Here is a 26,933-nt window from a genome sequence, read left to right on the forward strand (position 1 = left end):
GTCGGATGTAGAGTACAGGAGGCGTAGTATCAGCTCACTGAGAAACGCCCTGGCGCTGAGGTTAGGCCCAGTCAATCCACTTTTAACATGCATTCGCTCAGAAAAAAACGTATTCAAGTTTTTAATGCATGTCCTTTATTCCTTTGTTACCGCAAGCAGGCGTGAATCCCAGGGCTATGAGGCACCATGCTTTGAGGCACTGACGGTTGATCATGTTGCTGGACCCGATAACACTGAACCTCGAATGCTAGAAAAGCAGAGAAGTCCTATGCAAGCTATTAATTCAGCTGACTACTAGTTCACGTGTCAAGGCCCAGAAAGACGGGAATAAAAGTAGGCTATTCAACTACTTGAGAATGATCGGCCACTGGAGCGGATCTGTATCTTAACTCAATAGTGGTCAGCACTGCTGCCTCACGCCACTGGGGACCCGGGTTCAATCCTGGCTCTGGCTCACTGTCCGTGTGGGGTTTGCACATTCTCTCCGTCGCCTGCATGGATCTCACCCCCACAACCCAAAGGTGTGCCGGGTGGGTGGATTAGTCACACTAAATTGTCCTTTCGTTGGAAAACAAACTCTTATTTCCCCAGTTTTGTGCCATACTTTGTAAGTAAAGCTCTTCATGTTATTCATAGTCTTGAATTACTTAATTAAACTGTTGCATAATATATTTTTAATTAAACTGTTGCATAATACATTTTTAGTTATGTTAAAGAGTAATGATTCTTGGTTCAAAATAAAATGCCAGATGGCACTAATACATTTCACTTAAAAGCATAGTTGTACTGAAGTTTGGGAACTCCATTGATTAATACATAGGAAAACAATATAATAGAAGGTTGAAAAATTATGTACATTTTTTTGTAGTACCTGACCTCAAAATACCCTACTCCACCACTGGGCAGGGAGAAAGTGTGAGGGAGACAGGGAAAGAGAGAGTATATGTGTGTGAGGGGTGGCGGTAGAGAGGGGGGGGGGTTAAGAAAGTGCAAGGGGTGAGAAGGAAGCTACTGTGTGTGCGCGAGGGCTGAGGAGAAGCGAGAGTGCACAAGAGGTGGGGGAGAAGCGAGAATGCGCGGGGGGGGGGGGAAGAAAGCGAGCGGGTGCTCGAGGAGTGGGGAAAGCGAGTGTTCAAGGGGTGGGCTTCGAGATTCAGATCACAGAATGTTTAGGGCACAGAGGAGGTCATTTGGCCCATTGTGCCTGCACTGGCTCTCAAAACGAGCATCATAACTTTGCGCCATTCCCCTGCCTTATTCCTGTACCCCTGCACATTGTTTGAAACAATCATACAGCCTTTTGAATGCCGCAATTGAACTTTCCTCCACAACAATCACAAGATCCATATTTAAAACATCCAGCTCAGTTAAAGGAACAGCAAGTGTGCTCATCAATTTTCAGAATACACCATTATCTGGAAGATCCTAGTAACTGACCCAAGTGGAAAGTGGTGTATCAAACCTTTCAGAGAGCACTGATAAGGTAAAGTCACCATAATCCCAGATGACCATAGGCTACTTTCCCTGTTGAGGGGGAGAGCTGAACTGTTCTGAAGGGCGAGGTTGAGAAGTTGGGGCCTTCATGAATAACCTCAGCCGGCATGGGAATTTAACCTGCGCTAATGGCCTCGCTCTGCATCACATACCAGCTGTCCAGCCAACTGAGCTAATTTGGCCCAATAGTGCCTTATCAATTGTACCTCGCGTACAAACACTCAAAGCACCACCACTTCAAAGTAAAATTTACAAATGAATACGAAACTGGCTGATGGTCAGAAAGTGGTTTAAACATGGCCCTTGTTGCTAACTTTAGCCTTAGTTTTTAATTGCTCTGTTCTATCACCTTTGCTCTTGAGTCGCCAGGTATCTTTCTGATACCGCCACGTGGTTCAAGTCTGAGTAATGATCAATAATCCAATACACCGCTTAGTAAGAGTTAAATCAAAGCACATTTATTATATACAGTAATCAATACTCATGCATAAATTCTACGTCTAAGCTACCTCTTACAACTAACAGGCCAATACTTAACTTGGAAATGGCCCACCAGGCCAGGGAAATTAATGGCCTTTCGTTCGGGTTCTGAGCCTGCGGGATTCGAAGCTGGTACAGATTGATAGCTAGGAGCGCCTATCTCGTTGCGAGCGTTGAAGTAAGACTTACGGGATGTTTCGCGATGGCTGGACACTGTCAAGGGTTGGTCTGCGCTGCTGAGTGACCCGGTCAGAAGAAGAAGCAGCAGGGTGCGGAAGGGTGGGAGAAGGGATAGCAGAACGGTGCGGAAGGGTGGCAGAAGGGTCGATTTGAACTTGGACTCTATTCTTATAGTCCCCAGGGGCTTCCCGCCTTTCGGGGCGGGCCCTGTACCTGGTTCCAAGTGATTGGACTTTGTCCCAATCACTTGGTTCGATATTCTCCAATGCTGGAGCGATTCCTTGATCGATGGGCGGTCTTGAGGTGATCGTTCATCTCCCTTTGTGTAGGCTCCTGTTGGTGCCGAAAAGTCTGGGTTGGCTTTGTGTGTCTAAATTGTTGCACATTGTTCCCGGGGATTGCTCATTAGTATTCAGATGGCTGGTGTTTTGTTGTGCTGATGGCTATAGGTATCGATCTTGTCTGGCCTTCCCAGAGGTGAATTCACAGTCTACCTGCAGCTGCTTGTTTTAGTCCTGTTTGCTGATTTTCCCATCAGCCTTTGCTGTTCGCCATTTTAAATCGGTGTTAGCCATTCTAAATCGGGACTTAGCCATTTTAACTGGCTACACCCTCCTCAACCCCTCCTGATCCTAATCTAATTTCTTTCCTTAAGATGCTGTAGATTTCTATACAGATTAGGGGTCCAATGAGTAGCCCTTCACGGATCCATTATGTGTCCATTCTGCTTCTCACGTTTGGAACGATCTGCCTGGTCGACGCAGGACAATACTTTTCACTGTACCTCGGCACATGTGAAATAAATCCAAATCCAGTGCATGTTTGCACTAATTTAATTTAATAGCCCACACTATATCGTCGAGGAAGGGTCTCCAGGATTGCTCATGGCAAGACAAGGAGTGTGGGGTGGGGGGGGTGGGGGGGAAAGAATGTGTGGTAGCCAGGAAGGTCATGATTCCTCTCCCAATCATTTTGAGATTAGCCAACATGGCTTCCAACTCATAGATTATCATAGAATTTACAGTGCAGAAGGAGGCCATTCGACCCATCGAGTCTGCACCGGCTCTTGGAAAGAGCACCCTACCCAAGGTCAACACCGCCACCCTATCCCCATAACCCAGTAACCCCACCCAACACTAAGGGCAATTTTGAACACTAAGGGCAATTTATCATGGCCAATCCTCCTAACCTGCACATCTTTGGACTGTGGGAGGAAACCGGAGCACCCGGAGGAAACCCACGCACACACGGGGAGGATGTGCAGACTCCGCACAGACAGTGACCCAAGCCGGAATCGAACCTGGGACCCTGGAGCTGTGAAACAATTGTGCTATCCATAATGCGACCGTGCTGCCCTTAAGAACAAATAAATCTACACTATATCATTTTACCGTAATCCATGTACCTATCCAATAGCTGCTTGAAGGTCCCTAATGTTTCCGACTCAACTACTTCCACAGGCAGTGCATTCCATGCCCCCACTACTCTCTGGGTAAAGAACCTACCTCTGACATCCCCCCTATATCTTCCACCATTCACCTTAAATTTATGCCCCCTTGTAATGGTTTGTTCCACCCGGGGGAAAAAGTCTCTGACTGTCTACTCTATCCCCCTGATCACCTTATAAACCTCTATCAAGTCGCCCCTCATCCTTCTCCGTTCTAATGAGAAAAGGCCTAGCACCCTCAACCTTTCCTCGTAAGACCTACTCTCCATTCCAGGCAACATCCTGGTAAATTTCCTTTGCACCCTTTCTAAAGCTTCCACATCCTTCCTAAAATGAGGCGACCAGAACTGTACACAGTACTCCAGATGTGGCCTTACCAAAGTTTTGTACAGCTGCATCATCACCTCACGGCTCTTAAATTCAATCCCTCTGTTAATGAATGCTAGCACACCATAGGCCTTCTTCACAGCTCTATCCACTTGAGTGGCAACTTTCAAAGATGTATGAACATAGACCCCAAGATCTCTGCTCCTCCACATTGCCAAGAACTCTACCGTTAACCCTGTATTCCGCATTCATATTTGTCCTTCCAAAATGGACAACCTCACAATTTTCAGGATTAAACTCCATCTGCCACTTCTCAGCCCAGCTCTGCATCCTATCTATGTCTCTTTGCAGCCGACAACAGCCCTCCTCACTATCCACAACTCCACCAATCTTCGTATCGTCTGCAAATTTACTGACCCACCCTTCAACTCCCTCATCCAAGTCATTAATGAAAATCACAAACAGCAGAGGACCCAGAACTGATCCCTGCGGTACGCCACTGGTAACTGGGATCCAGGCTGAATATTTGCCATCCACCACCACTCTCTGACTTCTATCGGTTAGCCAGTTCGTTATTCAACTGGCCAAATTTCCCACTATCCCATGCCTCCTTACTTTCTGCAGAAGCCTACCATGGGGAACCTTATCAAATGCCTTACTAAAATCCATGTACACTACATCCACTGCTTTACCTTCATCCACATGCTTGGTCACCTCCTCAAAGAATTCAATAAGACTAGTAAGGCAAGACCTACCCCTCACAAATGCGTGCTGACTATCCCTAATTAAGCAGTGTCTTTTCAGATGCTCAGAAATCCTATCCTTCAGTACCCTTTCCATGACTTTGCCTACCACCGAAGTAAGAATAACTGGCCTGCAATTCCCAGGGTTATCCCTATTCCCTTTTTTGAACAGGGGCACAACATTTGCCACTCTCCAATCCCCTGGTACCACCCCTGTTGACAGTGAGGACGAAAAGATCATTGCCAACGGCTTTGCAATTTCATCTCTTGCTTCCCACAGAATCCTTGGATATATCCCGTCATGCCCGTGGACTTGTCTATCCTCAAGTTTTTCAAAATGCCCAACACATCTTCCTTCCTAACAAGTATTTCCTCGAGCTTACCAGTCTGTTTCACACTGTCCTCTCCAACACTATCGCCCCTCTCATTTGTAAATACAGAAGAAAAGTACTCGTTCAAGACCTCTCCTATCTCTTCAGACTCAATACACAATCTCCCGCTACTGTCCTTGATTGGACCTACTGATTGGCTCTAGTCATTCTCATATTTCTCACATATGTGTAAAAGGCCTTGGGGTTTTCCTTGATACTACCCGCCAAAGATTGTTCATGCCCTCTCTTAGCTCTCCTAATCCCTTTCTTCAGTTCCCTCCTGGCTATCTTGTATCCCTCCAACGCCCTGTCTGAGCCTTGTTTCCTCAGCCTTACATTAGTCTCCTTTTTCCTCTTAACAAGACATTCAACCTCTCTTGTCAACCATGGTTCCCTCACTCGACCATCTCTTCCCTGCCTGACAGGGACATACATATCAAGGACACATAGTACCTGTTCCTTGAACAAGTTCCACATTTCACTTGTGTCCTTCCCTGACAGCCTATGTTCCCAACTTATGCACTTCAATTCTTGTCTGACAACATCGTATTTACCCTTCCCCCAATTGTAAACCTTGCCCTGTTGCACGCACCTATCCCTCTCCATTACTAAAGTGAAAGTCACAGAATTGTGGTCACTATCTCCAAAATTCTCCCCCACTAACAAATCTATCACTTGCCCTGGTTCATTACCAAGTACTAAATCCAATATTGCCCCTCCTCTGGTCGGACAATCTACATACTGTGTTAGAAAAGCTTCCTGGACACACTGCACAAACACCACCCCATCCAAACTATTTGATCTAAAGAGTTTCCACTCAATGTTTGGGAAGTTAAAGTCACCGATGACTACTATCCTGCGACTTCTGCACCTTTCCAAAATCTGTTTCCCAATCTGTTCCTCCACATCTCTGCTACTATTGGGGGGCCTATAGAAAACTCCTAACAAGGTGACTGCTCCTTTCCTATTTCTGACTTCAACCCATACTACCTCAGTAGGCTGATACTCCTCGAACTGCCTTTCTGCAGCTGTTATACTATCTCTAACAATGCCACCCCCCCCCCCCCCACCTCTTTTACCACCCTCCCTAATCTTATTGAAACATCTATAACCATGGACCTCCAACAACCATTTCTGCCCCTCTTCTATCCAAGTTTCCGTGATGGCCACCGCATCGTAGTCCCAAGTACCGATCCATGCCTTAAGTTCACCCACCTTATTCCTGATGCTTCTTGTGTTGAAGTATACACACTTCAACCCATCTCCGTGCCTGCAAGTACTCTCCTTTGTCAGTGTTCCCTTCCCCACTGCCTCATTACACGCTTTGGCATCCTGAATATCGGTTACCTTAGTTGCTGGACTACAAATCCGGTTCCCATTCCCCTGCCAAATTAGTTTAAACCCTCCCGAAGAGTACTAGAAAACCTCCCTCCCAGGATATTGGTACATGTTAAACAACAGGACCCTGGGTAACACTGAGGATCAGAGGGACCTTGGTTTGCATGTACACCAGTCCCTTAAGGTAGCAGAACAGGTGGATACAGTGGTTAAGAAGTCATATGGTATACTTGCCTTTATTAGCCGAGGCATTGAGTTTAAGAGCAGTTATGCTGGATAAGTATAAAACATTGGTTAAGCCACAGCTAGAGTATTGTGTGCAGTTCTGGAATCCACATTATAGGAGGGATGTGATAGCACTGGAAAGGGTGCAGAGGAGATTTACCAGCATTTGTCTGGCCTGGAAAGTTTTAGTTATGAAGAGAGATTGGATAGACTGGGGTTGTTGTCATTGGAGCAGAGGAGACTGAGGGGGGGACTTGATTGAGATGTATGAAATTATGAGGGGCATAGATAGAGTAGAGAGGAAAAATACTTTTCCCCTTGGAGGGATAAATGACCAGGGGCCATATATTTAAGGTAAGGGGCAGTGAGGAAAAACTTTTTCACCCAGAGGGTGGTCGGAGTCTGGAACTCAATGCCTAAAATGGTGGTGGAGGCAGAGCCCCTCATCACATTTAAGTAGTATTTAGATGTGAATTTGCAATGCCATGGCATACAATGCTGTGGGCCAAGTGCTGGAAAATGGGATTTGAATTGTTAGTTGGTTGTTTTTGCCTGGCGCAGACGCAATATGCCGATGGGCTTTTTCTGTGCTGTAGACCTCTATGACTCTTATCTAGGCCACGCTGCTGCCCAAGAAAGCCAGCCCTGCAGCCGGGAAAACCAAGTGAATCAGGACATCGCTTCAGGAACCTTTCGGGTAGGCTCCTACACCCAACCATTTAGAAGTGGGTTGTTTGCTGATGCTGTACAATGTCCAGTTCCATTCATAACTCCTCTGATAATAAATCAGTCTGTATCTGCACAGAGCATCTCCATTAAGAAATGGACAACATTCAGGTTTGGACCCAAGTGGCATGTAAGAATTGTGGGTCACAGTGCCAAACAATGACACTCCAGCAAGGGGGGAGACCAAGGCCTCCCCTGGATATTCAATGATATTACTAATGTCATAGTCGGCCGACTCCAGAATGCTACAATATTTAAAGAGCAGTCGTGCAGAGCAATAGCACAGCATACAGCACAAGACTGCTCCACTGAAGACGCAGCCCCGAAAGGTAAGAACATGACAGTTCTGAGATTTAATGGCACCTCCCTGGGCCACCTATGGAATGTCATGGAGGACCACTGCGATGTCCTCTACTCCCGTTCTTACCACAGGAAATCCACCAACGTCACCATTCTGGCTTGGCAGGAGGTGGCGAAGCAGTCATTGACAACACTTCACAGAGGAGGTCAGCCATCCAGTGCAGAAAGAGGATGAATGATTAATCTGCTCTGCCACGGTAAGTCAACCAGGTCATTACCTTCAACTCCCACACTCACAAACCCATCAACTTTTTGATGATACGCACACTTATCTCACTCACTGCCAGCTCAAGGGACGTCACTCACTCTCTTGCATGCAACTTCACATCTCCATCTTTCCAAGAGCCGGTGCAGACTCGATGGGCTGAATGGCCTCCTTCTGCACTGTAAAAAATTCTATGAACTTGCGTCCTCATCCTGCCTATGACTCCACTCAGCATCCGCACAAGGTAGGCATCCTTATCGTCTGTCCTGCACTCACACTCTACACCTGTCTTTATGCAGGACAAGCTCGTGCACAGTTGCAAGGAGAGATCCCTGATTGAGGATGGGATGCCCAACATTCAAGTCCTCAGAGTTGGGGATAGAGCCATCGAGCTCACAGGGAAGGATATGGACCGTTCCTACTGCAATGAGAGGGCGGCGACAATCATTCAAGTAGGGATTCTGCATCAGCTCTACCCTCAGACAACCATACAGTCAATGGAGCTCTTTCATAAGCACCTCTGCCAGGCACACAACATCCTCAACCAGCCAGGCCCTCGCCTCAAGCCCAGACCCACACCTCAGATGGGGAAGTGGAGGACAGCATCCTTGAAGACCCGTCACAGCTCTAAGTCACAAACTCCACAAGCGCAGGGTCACACACCTCAATGGGGCCTAAATCTAGAGCGGCCTCGGGGCCATGATCTGATGAACACAGCACACAATCTGCTCCACATCAGGTGGAGGCAGGGACATCTGAGGACTCCTGGAGGCCACAATTCTGCTGAGTCAGTTGATGAGCTGGTGGACTGCCCTAAATCAGTTATTGAAGCTACAGCAACAATCACAGAAACATTAGGAAGGGATATTAGCTGTATTCACCAGATTGCAATGTATGATGAAAAAGTCCACCCACATTCATTCTGAGGTGATAGCGCCAGCGTGCTACTACGCTGGCAGGATGTCAGCCGCCATGGAGATATTGGTCCTTCATTGCTACATGAGAGCACTTGCTGTATCCCTTGCTGGCATCCATCAAGGCCTATGCAATAGGGGGGATATGGCATCTAGATCTCAATCCAGTTGCTCCTTCTGAAGGAGTCAGCCACGTGCACACAAACATCCATAGGGAGGAAGATCGCAGCTGGATGCTCCAGGCCATCACCCAGCTGACTCCAGTAGTGTCCAGCTCTTCCCAGTCCTCCTGTGACCCCATCACCTTCAGCTGAGGAGGCTGAATCTGCTCCCCAGTAGACACCCAAAGTCTCAGCCCTCTAGAGGATACGCGCCAAAGTCATCATAGACAACAGGCTGTCTCCACCACTGGATTGGATTTGTTTATTGTCACGTGTACCACGGTACAATTAAAAGTATTTTTCTGAGAGCAGCTCAACAGAAATGCATAAAGGGCCTTTGGGAAAGCACAAAGGCATAGTGTGGGATCAGGAAGACAAAACAATATTAGAATCACATCAGGGGCACGGATGTTTAACACATGGATGTAGTTTCCACAAATGTAAATAATGTAATTTTAAACATAAATTTAGAGTACCAAATTCTTTTTTTCCAATTAAGGGGCAATTTAGCATGGCCAATCCACATACCCATCACATCTTTTTGGGTTGTGCGGGTGAGACCCATGCAGACACGGGAGATTGTGCAAACTCTACACAAACAGTGACCCAGGGCTGGGATCGAACGTGGGTGATCAGCACCATGAGGCAGCAGTACTAATCACTGCGCCATCATGCTACCTCCACAGATGTAAATAGATGCACAAAGACACGGCACGGTGGCACAGTGGTTAGCACTGCTGCCTCATGGCGCTGAGGACCTGGATTCAGGTGACACTGTGGAGTATGCACTTTCTCCCTGTGTCTGCGTGGGTTTCCTCCGGGTGCTCTGGTTTCTTCCCACAGACCAAAGATGTGCAGGTTAGGTGGCCATGCTAAATTGCCCCTTGGTGTCCAAAACGTTAGGTTGGGTTATGAGGATAGGGTGGAGGCGTGGTCTGAAGTAGGGTGTTCTTTCCAAGGACCAGTGCAGACCCGATGGGCCGAATGGCCTCCTGCATTGTGAATTCTATGATTCACTCCCATTTCACATCTCCTCTTGTGCATGCCTTCACTTGAGGATCAGCTGTGTTGTCAGTCATGTCTGACACCATGAGCTATCCCCCAAATATTGCAGAGGCCACTCTCAAGTACATCTGGCCAATATTATAGCTTCCAACTGGTTGCACTGTGTTCCTTCTCAGCTCATTGACGGCATCAGTTATGCCTCATCCTCCAGTAAAATGTGCCTGTGAAAGGGAGCTTGTTTTCCTACTTTGCTGGATCTTGTAATGTTAAGATATTAACTGTGTAAGATTGGGAATGAGGTGGTCAGCCATATCCTCAGTAATATTGAAAGGTGAAAGTTTGATGGCAAGCAAAGTATTGGATCGCATCAGGAAAGTTTATATATATTGGAACTCTATATGTTCTCTCAGTCATCAGTCAGGGGTCATTCAAGGAGTTGAAAATCACAGCCGGTGCGCGCTCCTATCTGCCTTGAACGTTGTCCACTCTCCGAGTGCACATCTGAGCAACTCAACCATAACTGTGACCACCTTCCCAGCTCAATGTGTCGGAACCATGCCCCTCATAGCCACATTACAGTCGTGGTGTTCGACACTAATCTTGAGCTACACCCACCTTATACTAGTCAGTGTGACATCCACAAGGCTCTCATCACAAAGTAGAGAGAAGCAGCACTGTGTCAGAGTTTGTGCATCGCGTCCCCTCACCTAAAGAGTCACTGATCAGAACTGGAAATTCAGTAAAGCCTTTGAGCATTTTGATGCACATGTCACCTTACAAGACCATAAGACATTGGAGCAGAATTAGACCCATCGAGTCTGTTCTGACATTCAATCATGGCTGATATTTTCTCGTCCCCATTCTCCTGCCATCTCCCCATAACCCCTGATGATAGCACAATTGCTTCACAGCTCCAGGGTCCCAGGTTCGATTCCGGCTTGGGTCACTGTCTGTGCAGAGTCTGCACATCCTCCCGTATGTGCGTGGGTTTCCTCCGGGTGCTCCGGTTTCCTCCCACAGTCCAAAGATGTGCAGGTTAGGTGGATTGGCCATGATAAATTGCCCTCAGTGTCCAAAATTGCCCTTAGTGTTGGGTGGGGTTACTGGGTTATGGGAATAGGGTGGAGGTGTTGATCTTGGGTAGGGTGGAGGTGTTGACCTCGGGTAGGGTGCTCTTTCCAAGAGCCGGTGCAGACTCGCTGGGCTGAATGGCCTCCTTCTGCTCTGTAAATTCTATGATAATCTATCTCTGTCTTAAAGACACTCAGTGAATTGGCCTCCACAGCCTTCTGCGGCAAAGAGTTCCACAGATTCACCACCCTCTGGCTGAAGAAATTGCTCCTCGTCTCTTTTTTAAAGGATCGTCCCTTCAGTCTGAGATGGTGTCCTCTGGTTCTAGTTTTTCCTATAAGTGGAAACATCCTCTCCACCTCCACTCTTTCCAGGCCTCGCAGCATCTTGTAAGTTTCAATAAGATCCCCTCTCATCCTTCTAAACTCCAACTAGTACAGACCCAGAGTCCTCAAACGTTCTTTATTCCAGGGATCATTCTTGTGAACCTCCTCTGGACCCTTTCCAAGGCGAGCACATCCTTAGATACGGGGCCCAAAACTACTCACAAACTCCAAATGGGATCTGACCAGAGCCTTATACAGCCTCAGAAGTACATCCCTGGTCTTGTATTCTAGCCCTCTTGACTTTTGTGCTTCTGATTTCCCCATTTAGAAAACAGTCTATGCCTAAATTCATCTTTCCAAAGTTCATAATCTCAGACCTTTCCACATTGTATTTCATTTGCCACTTCATTGCCCACTCTTCTAGCTTGTCCAAGTCCTTCTGCAGCCCCCTTGCTTTTTCAATACTACCTGCCCCTCTACAGATCTTTGTATCATCTGCAAACTTAGCAACAGTGCCTTCAGTACCTTCTTCCAGATCATTAATGTATATTGTAAATAGTTGTGGTCCCAGCACCGTACCCCTGAGGCACACCACTAGTCACTGGCTGCCATCCTGAAAAAGACCCCTTTATCCCCACTCTCTGCCTTCTGCCAGTCAGCCAATCCTCTATCCATGCCAGGATCTTACCCTTAACACCATGGGCTTTTAACTTGATGGGAAGATAATATTGAGGTCATCAATGGCCTATGAACCAGTATGTAATAAGGTTGAAATGTGTTCTTTCTGGTCTTTATAGTATGTTCCTGTATCTAGATTGTGTTCAAAAGAAGGCATTCTAATATCTGGCCAGCAAATGTGTGAACTTGGTTCTCCTCAGGTGGTCAATCAATAGAGAAAGGTTAGGCTTAATTTAAAGCCGCAGAATGCTGGATATCAACATTAAGGATGTGAAGGTTTAGTACAGAAGTGAGTCCTATAAAAATGCATGAGAAACTATATATGATTCACAGCTGCCATGACACGAGTGTCACCTCTCAGTACCATCATCGAGAGGCTTCATAAAGAGCTGCTCACTTCTCAGGATCACCATCGAGATGCTTTGTAAACAGTATGAGCATCGAGATACTTCATAAAAAGCTGGTCACGTCTCAATATCACCATTGGGATGCTTCATAAACAGTATCAGCATCAAGATGCTTCGTAAAGAGCTAATTACCTCTCAGTAGCGTTACCCTCTGACCAACTCTCAGTATCAGCATCGAAATGCATCGTAAAGAGCTGGTCACCTCTCAGTATTGGCATCGAGATGCTTTGTTAAACTCTGGTCAGCTCTCAGTATCGGCATAGAGATGCTTTGTTAAGTGCTGATAACCTCAGTATCAGCTTCAAGATGCTTCATAAAGAGCTGATCACCTCTCAGTATCAGCATAGAGATGCTTCATAAAGAGCAGTATCAGCACCAAGATGCATTGTTAAGCTCTCGTTGCCTCGCAGTATCAGCATCGAAATGCATCATTAAGCTCTAGTCACCTCTCAGTATCAGCATTGAGATGCTTCGTAAAGAGCTGGTCACCTCTCAGTATCAACTTTGCGATGCATCATTAAGCTCTTACCACCTCTCAGTATCTGCAACGAGTTGCTTTGTAGAGAGCTAGTCACCTCAGCACCAGTATCGAGATGCTTCATAAAGCTCTTGTCATCTCTCAATATCGGCATCGAGATGCATCATAAAGAGCTGGTCACCTCTCAGTATCAGCATTGCGACTCATCGTTAGGCTGTGGTCATCTGTTAGTATCAGCATTGAGATGCTTCATAAAGAGCTGGTTACCTCTCAGTATCAGCATCAAGGTGCACCGTTAAGCTCTGGTCAGCTCTCAGTATCAGCATTGAGATGCATCGTAAAGAGCTGGTCACCTCTCAGTATCGCCATCGAGATGCAGTTAGGCTGTGGTCACCTATCAGTATCAGCATTGATATGCTTCATAAAGAGCTGGTCAGCTCTCAGTATCGGCATCGAGATGCATTGTTAGGCTGTGGTATCAGCATTGAGATGCTTCGTAAAGAGCTGGTCACCTCGGCACCAGTATGGAGGTGCTTCATAAAGCTCTTGTCATCTCTCAGTATTAGCATCGAGATACATCATTAGGCTCTGTCCACCTTTCAGTATCAGCATCGAGATGCATCGTAAAGAGCTGGTCACCTCTCAGTATTGCCATCGAGATGCATTGTTAGGCTGTCGTTATCTATCAGTATTAGCATCGAGATGCTTCATAAAAAGCTGGTAATTTCTCAGTATTAGCATTGAGATATATCGTGAAGCTGGTCACTTCTCAGTATCAGCATTGAGATGCTTCGTAAAGAGCTGATCATCTCTCAGTATCAGCATCAAGATGCTTCGTAGAGAGTTGGTCTCCTCTCAGTGTCAGCATCAAAATGCATGTCAAAGAACTGGTCACCTTTCAGTATCGGCATCGAAATGCTTTGTTAAGCTCTGGTTACCTCTCAGTGTTGGCACAGATGCTTTGTAAAGAGCTGATTACCTCAGTATCAACTTCAAGATGCTTCATAAAGAGCTGATCACCTCTCAGTATCAGCATTGAGTTGTTTCATAAAGAACAGTATCAGCACCAAGATGCATTGTTAAGTCGAAATGCATAATTAAGCTCTAGTCTCCTCTCAGTATCAGCATTGAGATGCTTCGTAAACAGCTCGTCACCTCTCAGTATCAGCATCGCGATGCATCATTAAGCTCTTACAAGCTCAGTATCTGCAACAAGATGCTTCGTAGAAAGCTGATCATCCCAGCACCAGTATCGCGATGCTTCGTAAAGCTCTTGTCATCTCTCAATATTCATCTCTCAATATCGGCATCGAGATGCATCGTAAAGAGCTGGTCACCTCTCAGTACCAGCATCGCGACGCATCATTAGGCTGTGGTCATCTATTAGTGTCAGCATTGAGATGCTTCATAAAGCGCTTGTCACCTCTCAGCATCAGCATCGAAATGCATCATAAAGAGCTGGTCACCTCTCATATCGGCATCGGGATGCATCGTGAAGCTCTGGCCACCCCTCAGTATCAGCATCGAGATGCATCGTAAAGAGCTGGTCACCTCTCAGTATCAGCATCGAGATGCATTGTAAAGAGCTGGTCAAGTTTCAGTATCAGCATCAAGATGCATCGTTAAGTTCTGGTCACCTCAGTATCAGCATCTGGAAGCATTGTGAAGCTTTCTCACTATCATCAGAATCTATAGAATCCCTACAGTGCAGAAGAAGGCCATTCGGCCATTGAATATGCATCAGCCCTTGGAAAGAGCACTCTACTTCAGCCCACCCCATCACCCGAACCCAGTAACCCCACCCAACGTTTTTTTGGACACAAAGGGGCAATACAGCATGGCCAATCCACCTAACCTGCACATCTTTGGATAGTGGGAAGAAACCAGAGCACCGGGGGAAACCCACACAGACACGGGGAGAAAGTGCAAACTCCACACAGTCAACCAAGGCTGGAATTGAACCAGGGTCCCTGGAGCTGTGAGGCAGCAGTGCTAACCACTTTGCCACCATGCCACCTCTCATTATCAGCATCGAGATGCTTCATAAAGCTCTGGGCATCTCAGTATCAGCATCAAGATGCTTCGTAAAGAGCTGGTCACCTCTCAGTATCATAATCAAAATGTTTCATAAAGAGCTGGTCACCTCTCAGTATCAGCATTAAGATGCGATGTAAAGACCTGGTCACCTCCTCAGTATCAGTACCAAGATGCTCCGTAAAGATCTGCTCACCTCTCAGTATTAGCATTGAGATGTATCATTAAGCTCTGGTCACCTCTGAGTATCAGCATCAAGATCAGTATCAGCATTGAGATGCTTTGTAAACTCTGGTCACCTCTCAGTATCAGCATGGAGATGCTTCATAAAGCTCTGTGCAGTTGCTGGAGGTGGATCTCCTTTAGGAACATTGTCGGACGAAGGACATACAGGATGGCGCCGGACGTGGCCACTCTCTGCGAGCTCTTCTAAACATGGTCCTCTTTTTACATCTCTTATAATCGTACTAATCTTTTAAAATTTAATTCTTTAAAAAAAAATCTTTTTACTGGCATTTTCAAAATTTATAAACAGTTATGTACATTGGGGGCCGTGTTTATTCCCTGTACAATACAGAAAGATTTGTCTATTCCTTCCCTTAATTTCCCTTATTTACATTCTGCCACCCTCCGGCTCAGCTTGTGGACCCCCCCCCCACGTGTCCCCCCTGGTCAGTTTTGGGGTGGGTGTTCCCCCCCCCCTCCTGTGATGTTGGGGGGGGGGCGGGGGTTGCCCCCTCCCTCCCACGTTGTCCCTTTTGAGTCCCTCCAGCCTTTTCTATTCTTCCCCCTGGGTTGCGCGTATCTGTGGTTCCCCCTGTCTTTCTTTTTCTTTTTCCTCTCTCTTTTCTTTCTACCCCATCTTATTGATTGTTGCTCACCTCGAACAGGTTCTGGAACAGGCCGACAAACTGCCCCCATGCGTTTAGGAAGCCTTCCTCCGACCCTCGGATGGCGTACTTAATCTTCTCCAGGTGGAGAAATTCCGAAAGGTCAGCAAGGCAGTCTGCAGCTGTGGGTGGTGCTGCCGATCGCCAGCCGAGCAGGATTCTCCGGCGTGTGATTAGGGAAGCGAAAGCGAGGGAATCGTCTTGGTCATTGCCTCAGAGAAGGCTGTCCAGAACCCAGCAAGTTTGGGACATGCCCAGAACATGTCGATGTGGTTGGCCGGGCCCCTCTGGCACCGTTCACATTTGTCCTCCACCTCCGGGAAGAACCTGCTTATTTAGGTTCTGGTCAGGTATGTTGTGTGCACCACTTTCAACTGCAGGAGCCTTGCACAGGAGGAGGTGGAGTTTGGCCCTGCTCAGTGCCTCGTTCCAGAGTCCCCACTCCACCTCTGTCCCCCAGTTCGTCCTCCCATTTCAGTCTGGTCTCGCCCAGTGGTGTTCGTGCTCGGTCCAGTAGCTGTCCATACATTTTCCCCACAGAGTCCCCCTTCTTTACTGTCAGGTCCTCTAATAGTGTCGTCTCCAGGCCCTGGGGTACCCTACTGTCTCTTTGCGGAGGAAGTGCTTTATTTGCAGGTGTCTCATTTCCTGTCCTGTTGGCAGTTCCCACTTCATTAGTTCATTCAGCGTCGCTAGTCCGTACCCTACGTAAAAGTCCCCAACTGTCAGTATGCCCCAGTCCCGTCTCCATTTCATGAAGGTGTTGTCTAGCATGACTGGGGGGAATTTGTGATTGCTGCAGTTGGGAGCCATGGAGAACATCCCAGTCAGCCCGAAGTGCTGCCTTAATTGGGCCCACGTATTCAGTGTGGCCTTTACTACTGGACTTGATGTGTATTTTGCCGAGGAGGATGGGAGTGCTACTGTAGCCAAGGCCTGGAGGGTCGTCCCCTAGCAGGAGGCTCTTCCATATGCACCCATTCTGAGTTGGGTTCATTTACCCATCCCTTCACTCTTTCCGCCGTTGCTGCCCAGTGGTAGTACTGCAGGTTTGGTAGTGCCACGCCACCTTTGATTTTCCTCCTTTGCAGTGTCGGTTTGGGAACTCTCGGGTTCTTACACTCAACCCACACAAATGCCATGATTAAGCGGTCTACGTTTTGGAAAACGGCCTTGGGGATGAAGATCGGAATGGATCTAAACAGGAAGAGGAACCTCGGCAACACGTTCATCTTGATCGTCTGCACTCTCACTGCCAGGGGGAGTGGGAGTGCGCCCCATCTCTGTAGGCCCTTTTTAAGTTCCTTCACCAGGCTGGTCAGGTTATGTGTCCAGTCCCTGGCTATTTGGATCCCCAGGTATCGGAATCTGTTCTGGGCTGTTGTAAATGGGAGTTCCTCCAGCTCTGCCCCTCCCCCGTTTGGGTTCACTGGGAATGCCTCACTTTTGCCCAGGTGGAGTTTGTAACCCGAGAAGGTTCCGAACTCTTTCAAGATATCCATGATTGCCTTCAGTCCTTCCTGCGGCTTCGAGACATACAGGAGCAGGTCATCCGCATAGAGTGAGACGCTATGCTCTCTATCTCCTCTGGATGCCTTTCCAGTTTTTCGCATTCCGCAGGCTATCGCCAGGGGTTTTCTTGCTAGTGCGAACAAGAGCGGGGACAATGGGCATCCTTGCCTTGTGTCTCTTTGTAGCTAGAAGTATTCCAGCTCCTAGCTCAAACCATTCCAGTACCTCGAGGAGGTACTTCCATTCAACTCTCTCGAAGGCCTTTTCTGCATCCAGGGAGACGATCACCTCTGGTGTTCTCTCCCAAGGGGGCCATTATTACAATCAGCAGTCGCCTGATGTTCGCAGTGAATTACCTACCCTTGACAAAGTCCGTTTGGTCCTCTGCGACCACCTCTGGTACGCCGCTTTCAGGCCTTTTGGCCAAGACCTTTGCGAGTATTTTCGCGTCTACATTCAGCAGCGAAATGAGTCGATATGCTTCACATTCTGTCAGGTCTTTATCTTTTTTGGGTATCAGTGAGATTGTGGCTTATGCTAACATGGGAGGCAAAGTGCCCCTTGCCAACGAGTCCGCGAACATGTCCCTTAGGGGTGGCCAGGGCTGGTGCGAATTTTTTATAGAAGTCAGCCGGGAACCCGTCGGGTCCTGGTGCCTTCCCTGCCTGCATGGAGTTGATGCTCTCCATGATTTCTCCCAGATCTATTGGTGCTTCCAGCGCCCCCCCCCCCCCCCACCCCACCCCACCCCGCCACCCCGCGTCTGTCTTCCCCCACAACTGGCAGTTCCAGTCCGTCGAGGAACTGTTTCATCCCCTCGTCCCCGTCAGGGGCTCAGTGGTCTACAGTCCGCGGTAGAAGGTCTTGAATGCTTGGTTGACCTCTTTTGGTTCCGCTACCAGTCTGCCTCTGTTATTCTTTACCTGCGCTATTTGTGGTTTGCCTGCTTTCTCAGCTGGTGAGCCAGTAGGAGGCCAGCCTAAAATTATCACACTTTCTCTTTTCACCCGATGCCGGTGTCTATGTTTTTACATTGTGTACCTTGCGTTGCCCTATTATGTATTTATTTTTATTTTATTTTCATGTACTAAATTATCTGTTTGAGCTGCTCACAGAAAAATACTTTTCACTGTACCTCGGTACACGTGACAATAAACAAATCCAATCCAGGTATGGCCGAACTTCGGATTGTAGAGCAGCTTCTGCCTCCACTGTTCTGCCGTAGTTAGTGGCATGCTGGAGTGACAGGTGAAGAGGCAGCACCTTCTGATGTCTGATGCTGAGACATGTTCCGACAGTTAGGACCTGATCTTAGTAAGGACACCTGCTGCCAGGCCCCATCATCCCTCAAAGCCAAAGATTATGTGAGCCTGAGGTTTAACTGGTGACTCTCCGATTGAATTAAGAGGGAAGGATGCTGATGTAAGTATGTGGCCCGATGATGGACGATACTTCTCCAAGGGGAAGATCACTCCTAATCAACATCCTCCTCGTGAAATCTGGTGGCTTTGATGGCCTCGCATGCCTGCTTCGTTTGGCCAGTGCAATTGCCTCTTCCCCTGCAGCTGCAGCTTCCTCGATCTCAACACCCTCATTTCTTCCTCCACCTCGGAGGAAATGTGCAGCTCCTCCCCGATTTTTAGCATCAGTTTGTGTAGCACTCAGCAAATGTCAATGATCTGTGAGACCCTCTGCTGAGTGTACTACAGTGCACCACTAGATCTGTCCAAGCATCGGAATCACATCTTTAAGATCCCTATGGTCTACTCCAATGCATGCGAGTGGTGGTATGCGTTTAGTTGAACTCCTCTCTAATGCATTTTGTCGCTGCCATACAGGCGTCATCAGCCACCTACTTGGAGGGTCCCTGTGTCACCAAACAGCCAACCCTGGATCCTATGCTGTCCCTCACATGTATCCAGAACCTGCGACCTAATCAAGATTTATGCATCATGGTAGCTTCCTGGGTATATAGCACATACCTGGAGGGTTTGTTTCTTGTGGTCGCAGATCAGCCTACATTGATGGAGTGGAAGCCTGTTCTGTTCATGTTTTGGAATGCCTGTTGCCAGGGAGCTTTGAAAGCCACATGAGGACAGTCTATAGTACCCTACAATTGTGGGAACCCAGAAATCACAGCAAAGCCCAGTGCTCTTGGCAGGTTTGATATCTACTGAAGTTAATGTAGTTGTGGGGCCTTGGTAAAAAAGCTGTCTGTCATCTTCTGGATATATTGGTGTGTGGAGTTTTGAGAGATCCCATAGTGTGTGGCGTCCTGGAAAGAGCCAGGTGTAGAAGTTTACAGTGACTTTAACAGCTGACATGGATGTCCTCCCAGTCCCCATGGCATCACATCCAACAGAATGTGGCAGGTATGAACCATCAGTTCTGTGGGCATGCAGAGGCATTTACTCACAATGTTCATGTGAGCCTTATTCTCTGTGTCCAGAGGGGTATCTACCGCCCCTTGATCATGAGGGTGTAACTCTTGCCCTTTGTGATCTTGGAGCCTCCATCCCAATCTTCTCCTCTGCTGTTGGTACGTGATGATGCAGGCTGCAATAAATCCAGCATCCATCTTGCTGAAGGTCTATTTTCTGCAGCATAAATCGGAAAAAGGCATGAGTGAGCACGAGCTTCCAAATGTCCTATTTCTGTCAATGAATAAAGAATGATTGTGCATTCAAGTTGTCAGATGCAGTTACTGCACGTAATAGGCATTGAAATCTTGGCCAATGCACTTTACATCTCATGAGCCCCACATGCCTCCCCACCCCCTGTACATCAGTCATTGTTATGACATCATTTTGGCCAGGCACCTGGGTATGCAGTTTTCAGCCCTGTCACAGGGAGTCTCACTCACTGGACTCTTTGTAAAAATGTTGACCAAGGATGTGAGATTATTTAATGGAAGGCTGAGATTTCTCATCTGGGCAACTGCCAGCGACAGTATTCTGAGCTCCTGTGTTAAGGCGCTTCTTCAGCTACCCAACAGCCACATACTTTGCTCTGGCTCTGGGGAATTTCAGTATCTGGAACAAGGTGTTAATACAAGGAGTTTTATTGTGGCCAGGAATGCAGATTTGTCTCATCTGAATGTGCCTCAGTGTTTCACTCTCCCAATTCTCTGCATTGCCACTCTTAACCTGTCTCAGGAGTGCATCTCCCCTCATTTAGTGAAATGCTATTCAGTTGGGTGTCTCTTCAATCGGCCTCCCTGTGCAAAGCATCAGTTCTTCAATCAGCCCTTGGAGCCCTCACCATTACCGTGTCATCTCTTTTCTGCGTCTTTGTTTCAGGTTGGAAGGTGTAGAGGGTGCCATCTCTGCTACTCCACTACTGGGCCGATATCTGGGGTTTCAGTATCTGTGTGTGTCTCTCTCCAGCTGGCACTGAAACTTCAGAGGCCAGGGGATGCCGCACTGGGACACCTCCGCGGGAGAGAGCACTGAATCAAGCCTGCCGTTTATCCCTAACCGGAAGCCTGAGGCTTATATCACACAGATATCCAGACCCCCACCAATGCCCAGGTGATTCTCTCTCTTGCCGGTGGTGCAACACCCACCCGGTTCCTACTTCGCTGGAGTAGCTTTCCCAAGAGAGAGAATAGGACACTGCTGTTTATTACCTAACCAGCAGCCTGTCCTGAGTGAATCGTTCAAGATGACCCTAGATTCTCGAACCCGGAATTAAGGTGAGGAATATCTTAACAATGACTTGGTCAGAGATCGCTGGTGAGAGATTGAAGAATTTAAACGACTCCAATTATCAGCAAATCAAGGTTTATTGCAAAACCCAGGTCAAAATCATCAAACAGAAGAAATTATAATAAAATCTTAAACTCTAACACAAACTAAGTCTATTCAGAAAGTACTATAACGGACACAACGTAAAATCTTATTGTTACACAGTTTTAGCAATGACACAGAACACAAATCAAGTCCCCTTCCCCAAAGCCTCAACCACTATCAAGGTCAAGGGAGTTTCGCAAGCTGCTGCAGGGTACTTACAGTCACAGGCTGCAGGAGGTCAAGTCAAAGGTGGAGAGGTCAAGCCAAGAGACCCTCAATCGAAACACAGCCCCTTTTATATCCGTTTTACCTGGCTTTTTCCTGTGTTCGGCCAGCCCCTTTTGCATTGAATCCATAAGGTTTAAAGTTCCCGCTGGTCCCGCCCCCTTTGAGCCGGTCAGAGCTGTCGACTTCCGGGTTTTCCTCCCCCTTTGCGTTGTATCGGTCCAAGTTTAAAGTTCCCGCTGGTCCCGCCCCCTTTGAGCCGGTCAGAGCTGTTAGCTTCCGGGTTCTCCTCGCAGGTCCGCTCCTTCCAGCCTGCTTTTTGAGATAACGAGGTTGAGCTCCCTTGTGAAGATTTTCAAAGTCTTCCATCTGCTCTGGAGATCGCTGCTATGTTGATGGGGTGTTGATTGGATACTGCTCTGGTGGAGGCAAAGTCATTTACATCTGCATGGGGCTATGACCATCCCATTGTCCTGCTTGCAGGCAGGCCCCTTACAGCATTACCATGCCCCTTTGTCTCTGTGTTTAATCTTATCTAGTTGTCTGGCTCCTTCTTCCTTGTAGCTCCTGGGGGGGGTTTGTAAATACCTATGCCCCTACTCAGCTCAGCGGACCAAGCCTGCTGGGAAATTTGGTTACGTTCCTTTGGCTGAAAAGTGTCCAGTTTAGTCTCTGGGTTTTATTCTTGGGCAGTCCAAAAAGGGCCGAATTGCCCGAAAACCTTACAAAGGTCTCATTCCCAGACCAGCTTGAAACATCCCTGTGACTGCAGAAATCCCTCCCATTGGCCTGGGGGAGGTCACTTACCAGGCTTCCTGTATTCATCAACAATCAGCTCTCCTACTCCAATCCTTGAACCCTTTGTGCATGTGGTGGAATTCCCCGTATTGCCCCCTGAATTTTGGAAGGTGGATGTGCCTAATCCCTGTGTGGACCTCTCCCATCCCCACCTTGAGGCCTCCTGCCCAGTTAGACTTGGGTCAATGTTCAGCCCTCCAATGCCCTTACACTACGTTCCCCCTAATATGCCTTTAAATGCCTCCAACAACAGTGCTCAATCTGCGGCACAGTTTAAGCCAGAAACCCACAGGAACTGAGACACAAGGTGTTACGACCACTATCCGTGCACAACATTCTGTACATTCTGGGCGCTACTGAGCCTGGTTTGACATGCTCGCCCTCCCTGTACTATGACTAAGATAGTCTTTGTGAGGTCAGCCAAGTAAAATGAAGCATTTTTCACACCACGAGCCTCCCAATCTGGGCCAAACGTGCTTATGTACCATTCCAACAGACCCTCCACCATTGTGGGCCAGAGGGCAACTCCTCCTCAAACTCCCCATCATGTTTTGGAATTGAACCTCTCCACTAATGCCCCTCCCCCATGGAGGTCTTGCTTTACAGCCCCTACAACTATCTCTGTCCACAAGTTCCCCACCCCCATGGAGGCTATGCCGTGAAGCCCCTTCCACAGCATCCCTACTGTACCTGGTTAGTAGGCACAGCCTTGGCTGTGATATCCTCCAGAGAACGATGTGGTGCTGCCTGTGAAGCTTGTGCTGAGACGAAGTGCCACGAGCGATGCCCGTCGAAAGGTTGCCAACAAACCTCTCTGGATCAAAATGCTGGTCACCAGGTGCATGTGTTTATAAGTGGTTGTAAAATATGTCAGTCTAATTAAACATCGACGTGACCTCTTGTTCCAGTGTGTGCTGGGATGATACCAGCAAGCAGACTGTATGATGAGCATTAATGACATTTAAATGTATTCAAATGATGTTCTCAACAATGCGTATTGGGCAACGCAATCCACTATTAAAATGCTGAGCGGACAACAGGACCCTGTTTTCCTGCCGTGAACCTGACATTTTGCATCCCACAATATTTCCATCCCCCACCTGCCATAAGTTGTGAAGAGGAGATGAGGCTAAAAAAATATCTAGATAGGTTCAGTGAGTGGGCAAAGATCTGACAAATGGAGTATAATGTGGGAAAATGTAAAATTTTGTCCGTTTTGGCAGGAAAAATAAAAAAGCATATCTAAGTTGTGAGAGATCACAGAGCTCGAAGATGTAGAGGGTTCTAGGTGCCCTAGTGCACAAATCACAAAAGATCATTATGCAGCTAATAGAATGTTATAATTTATTGTGAGTGGAATTGATTACAAAAGTAGGGAGGATATGTTTCAGTTATAAGTGCATTAGTGAGACCACATCTCGAGTATTGTGTACAGTATTGGTCTCCTTATGTAAGGATGTGAAAGCGTTGGAAGCAGTTCAGACAAGGTTTGCTAGACTAATACCTGAAATAAGCAGGTTGTCTTAGTCGGAAAGGTTGGAATGGTCAGGCTTGTACCTGCTGGTGTTTAGAAGAGTAAGAGGCGACTTGATTGAAACAAAAGATCCTGAGGGGTCTTGACACGTGGAGAGGATATTTCCTCTTGTGGGAGAATCTCAAACCACTGTTTAAAAGTAAGAGGTCACCCATTTAAGAAAGATGAAAATTTATTTCCTCTGAGGGCCACGTGTCTTTAGACCTCTTTCTCAAAAAGTGGTGGATGCAGAGTCTTTTAAAATTTTTAAGACAGCTAGATAGATTCTTGATAAGCAAGGGAATGAAAGGTTTTCGGAGGTTGGTGGAAATCAAATCAACCATGATCTTATTGAAGGGCGTAGCAGCCTCGAGGAGCTGAGTGATCTACTCCTTGCCCGTATGTTCATAATTGGCTGATCCAATTATGGATACAAGGGCGGCACAGTAGCACAGTGGTTAGCACTGGTGCTTCGCAGCTCCAGGGTCCCAGGTTCGATTCCGGCTTGGGTCACTGTCTGTGTGGAGTATGCACGTTCTCCTCGTGTCTGCGTGGGTTTCCTCCGGGTGTTCCGGTTTCCTCCCACAAGCCCCAAAAGATGTGCTGTTAGGTAATTTGGACATTCTGAATTCTCCCTCTGTGTACCCGAACAGACGCCAGAATGTGGTGATGAGGGGCTTTTCACAGTAACTGAAATACAGTGTTAATGTAAGCCTACTTGTGACAGTAAAGATTATTATATCGTGTTTCCAGAGCAACTTGTCTCAGTAACTTACTCTGCTTAGGCAAAATTCCCAAAGGTGTATAGCAACCTATCGATAGGGCACAACGAACAATTGTAAAGTGCTTCTATTTGTTTATCTTTTGTCTTCTTAACACAGAAGCAACAGCAACATTAATCGCACTCTTCAAAACAAAATACTACCAAATTTATTATTACTCAAAAGGACAAGAAACAGAACTACAAGCATGCGGCCCTTTATTTCATTGCTTCTTCACAAGGCTAGAGTTTGCAGTTCACCACAATGCTGCATTTTACAATATAATATGTTTTACAAATAACAAAACTCTGTACAAAAATGTTCTGGATGTGCAAACATGCCCCATCTTATAGATCACATATACCCATCTGTTTCTTAAAATATATCTTATAATAAAAAGGCATGCAAATAAACAAACTTTGGTACTAGTGTGAAAACTATAAGCATCCCTGCAGATTTATAAGCAGATATATGTGTATATATATATATATCTATATGTATAGTTTAATATACACACACACAAAACATACCAGTTTTACAAGTCTCTCAATGTGGGTTAACAGTCCTCAATAAGCATCTGCAACTAACAAATTAGTACTCACTTTCATGAAAATAGGCAAAGTTAGTTTTAAAAAAACAATCGTACAACTAGATTTTTAAACACTATTAAATGGAGTACAAAAACACAGCTTTGGAGCAATTGGAAAGAAAAGTCGGCTCTACATAAAAACTGAAGCAAAATAGGAAGCAGTTTTTCATCCATCACTCCAAAAAAAAAACCCAATACTTGTGTCTTTATTATTAAGAGAGAATGGCAGTACAACAGATAGTATATCTACAACATTACACCAGTCTTGCACTCATCCAAATCATGTATTTAATCTGCATTGTCATGTCCCTTTTCATTGTCATGTGGAAGATTAATTATTTATAAGCAATCCCCAATAGCGATAATTTCAGACTTAATTGGAATATTGATTATTTCTTGCCTTAATAAAATGTGTAGCTAAATATGGTTATTAAAAAATGCAACAGATCATACATTAAGCAACAGGCACTGCCCTTGACCTAGTATTATTAGCTGCAGGGAAAATGCACTTGCTAGGGGTTAAGAAACACCGATTAAATAGTGTTTATTCCATATCCTTAATATAGTGATAAATCTAGCAAGAAATGTGTTGAATAGGTATAATTCAGTGCAGTGTGTGTGTGTGACCTTTTTAACTTTGATCTGTACTGAATTTAATCTTACATTTTACAATTCTCCAGGATTGCCCCATATGGTTAATGTTTTGGTATGGAATAATTTATGTTAGTCTTGAGTCAGCATCCCAGTGTTCATTATTCAAACTTTACAATAGTTAAAGCAATATCAACTGTGCAAAGTGAAAAAATACTCTGTATACAAAACAATGTGCTTGAAAAAAAGTTGCCAGCCAGTGAATGTCTTTGTTGTTATGCTCAGTGTCTTAACGCGCAACCTTTTATTAACCACCTGATTTCAAGTCTGGTTAAGTAAAACAATTATTTACAAGAGAAACACTGCAAGTGTCCATCACAATTCCTTGTATGCTTTCTAGAGAAAATCTGTGTTTTACAAAGACCTGTTAATTCTGACTCTGCTGAATGCACACTCTGTGAGAAACTTCACAAAATCATAATGAAATTAGGAGCATTCCACTGCAGTTTGTTATTTTAAACAAAAGAAAATGAAAGATGGACGGGTTCCAACGTGCTGCCTCTACGCCGTTTCTTTGACAGTGGTCATGGCGAATTTGCCCTGGTTCGCGTTCTGTTGCTTGTAGCTTGCGAAACTAGCGGTATGGATTGTCCGAATGCTCTTCGCACCTTGAATCAGTGAGGTGGGAGAAACTGGGGAGGGACAAGAGGGTGAGGAAGAGGGTCTACCATTTGGAGTATGTAGTGGAAATGAAAGAGGCTGACCTCTGCCCGTTAAGGCAGAGCTCTGAGCATGAAGCTTAAGGGAGCCATTAGAAGTAGAAGGGATATGGGACACGGGTGGAAGTTGAACATTACGGCCTGCAGTTGGAGTGAGAACATTAGTAGCTGATAAAGGATATTTACTGGAAGTACTGGGATGGTTAGTGTTATCATTGATAGGACCAGGCATAGAGCTATTTTTCCCGGAGCTAGAAGAAAGGGCCGGGATCTTAGAAGCAGGTAAAGTAGGGGAAGTAACCTTAATCTCCCCACCAGCTTTCTTAGCACTTCCATTAGCCTGCAAACAAAGATGGCAGGAGGTAAATTTTTGTCAGAAAGCCAGTAACATTTTAACCACGGAGCTTGTCACAATAGCCCCGGGCTGACAAAAGAATCAACAGTGCAGAACCTTATTATCCTGGTGAGCCTTGCAGGAGTTTAACGGACCTGGTAAATCCCACAACATATAAATGTGGAAAGAAAGAAAATAAAGAAAAAAGTATGAATATTAAGGATTATTAAAACCATGCTT

General features: G+C 46.4%; 1 protein-coding gene and 1 long non-coding RNA gene across 21 annotated transcripts in view; one reads left to right on the forward strand and one right to left on the reverse strand.

Moving 5' to 3' along the window:
* Positions 1-25,459, forward strand: LOC140424895 (uncharacterized). The gene is made up of 3 exons (XR_011947722.1): positions 1-60; positions 160-607; positions 24,581-25,459. It is a non-coding gene; the product is annotated as an uncharacterized lncRNA (long non-coding RNA).
* LOC140424893 (sickle tail protein-like) overlaps positions 24,662-26,933 on the reverse strand; it is a 931,095-nt gene continuing 928,823 nt past the window's right edge. For 18 of the 20 annotated variants that reach the window (XM_072508468.1, XM_072508466.1, XM_072508467.1 and 15 more), the window contains one exon: positions 24,662-26,699. In XM_072508468.1, coding sequence (XP_072364569.1) covers positions 26,202-26,699 — 498 coding nt within the window. In that variant the 3' untranslated portion in view covers positions 24,662-26,201. Of the gene's footprint in view, positions 26,849-26,933 lie in introns of all 20 variants that reach the window. The other 2 variants (XM_072508476.1, XM_072508475.1) reach the window with 1 other exon arrangement.

The sequence above is a fragment of the Scyliorhinus torazame genome, chromosome 6, assembly GCF_047496885.1.
Source record: "Scyliorhinus torazame isolate Kashiwa2021f chromosome 6, sScyTor2.1, whole genome shotgun sequence".
NCBI classification, from domain to species: Eukaryota; Metazoa; Chordata; class Chondrichthyes; order Carcharhiniformes; family Scyliorhinidae; genus Scyliorhinus; species Scyliorhinus torazame.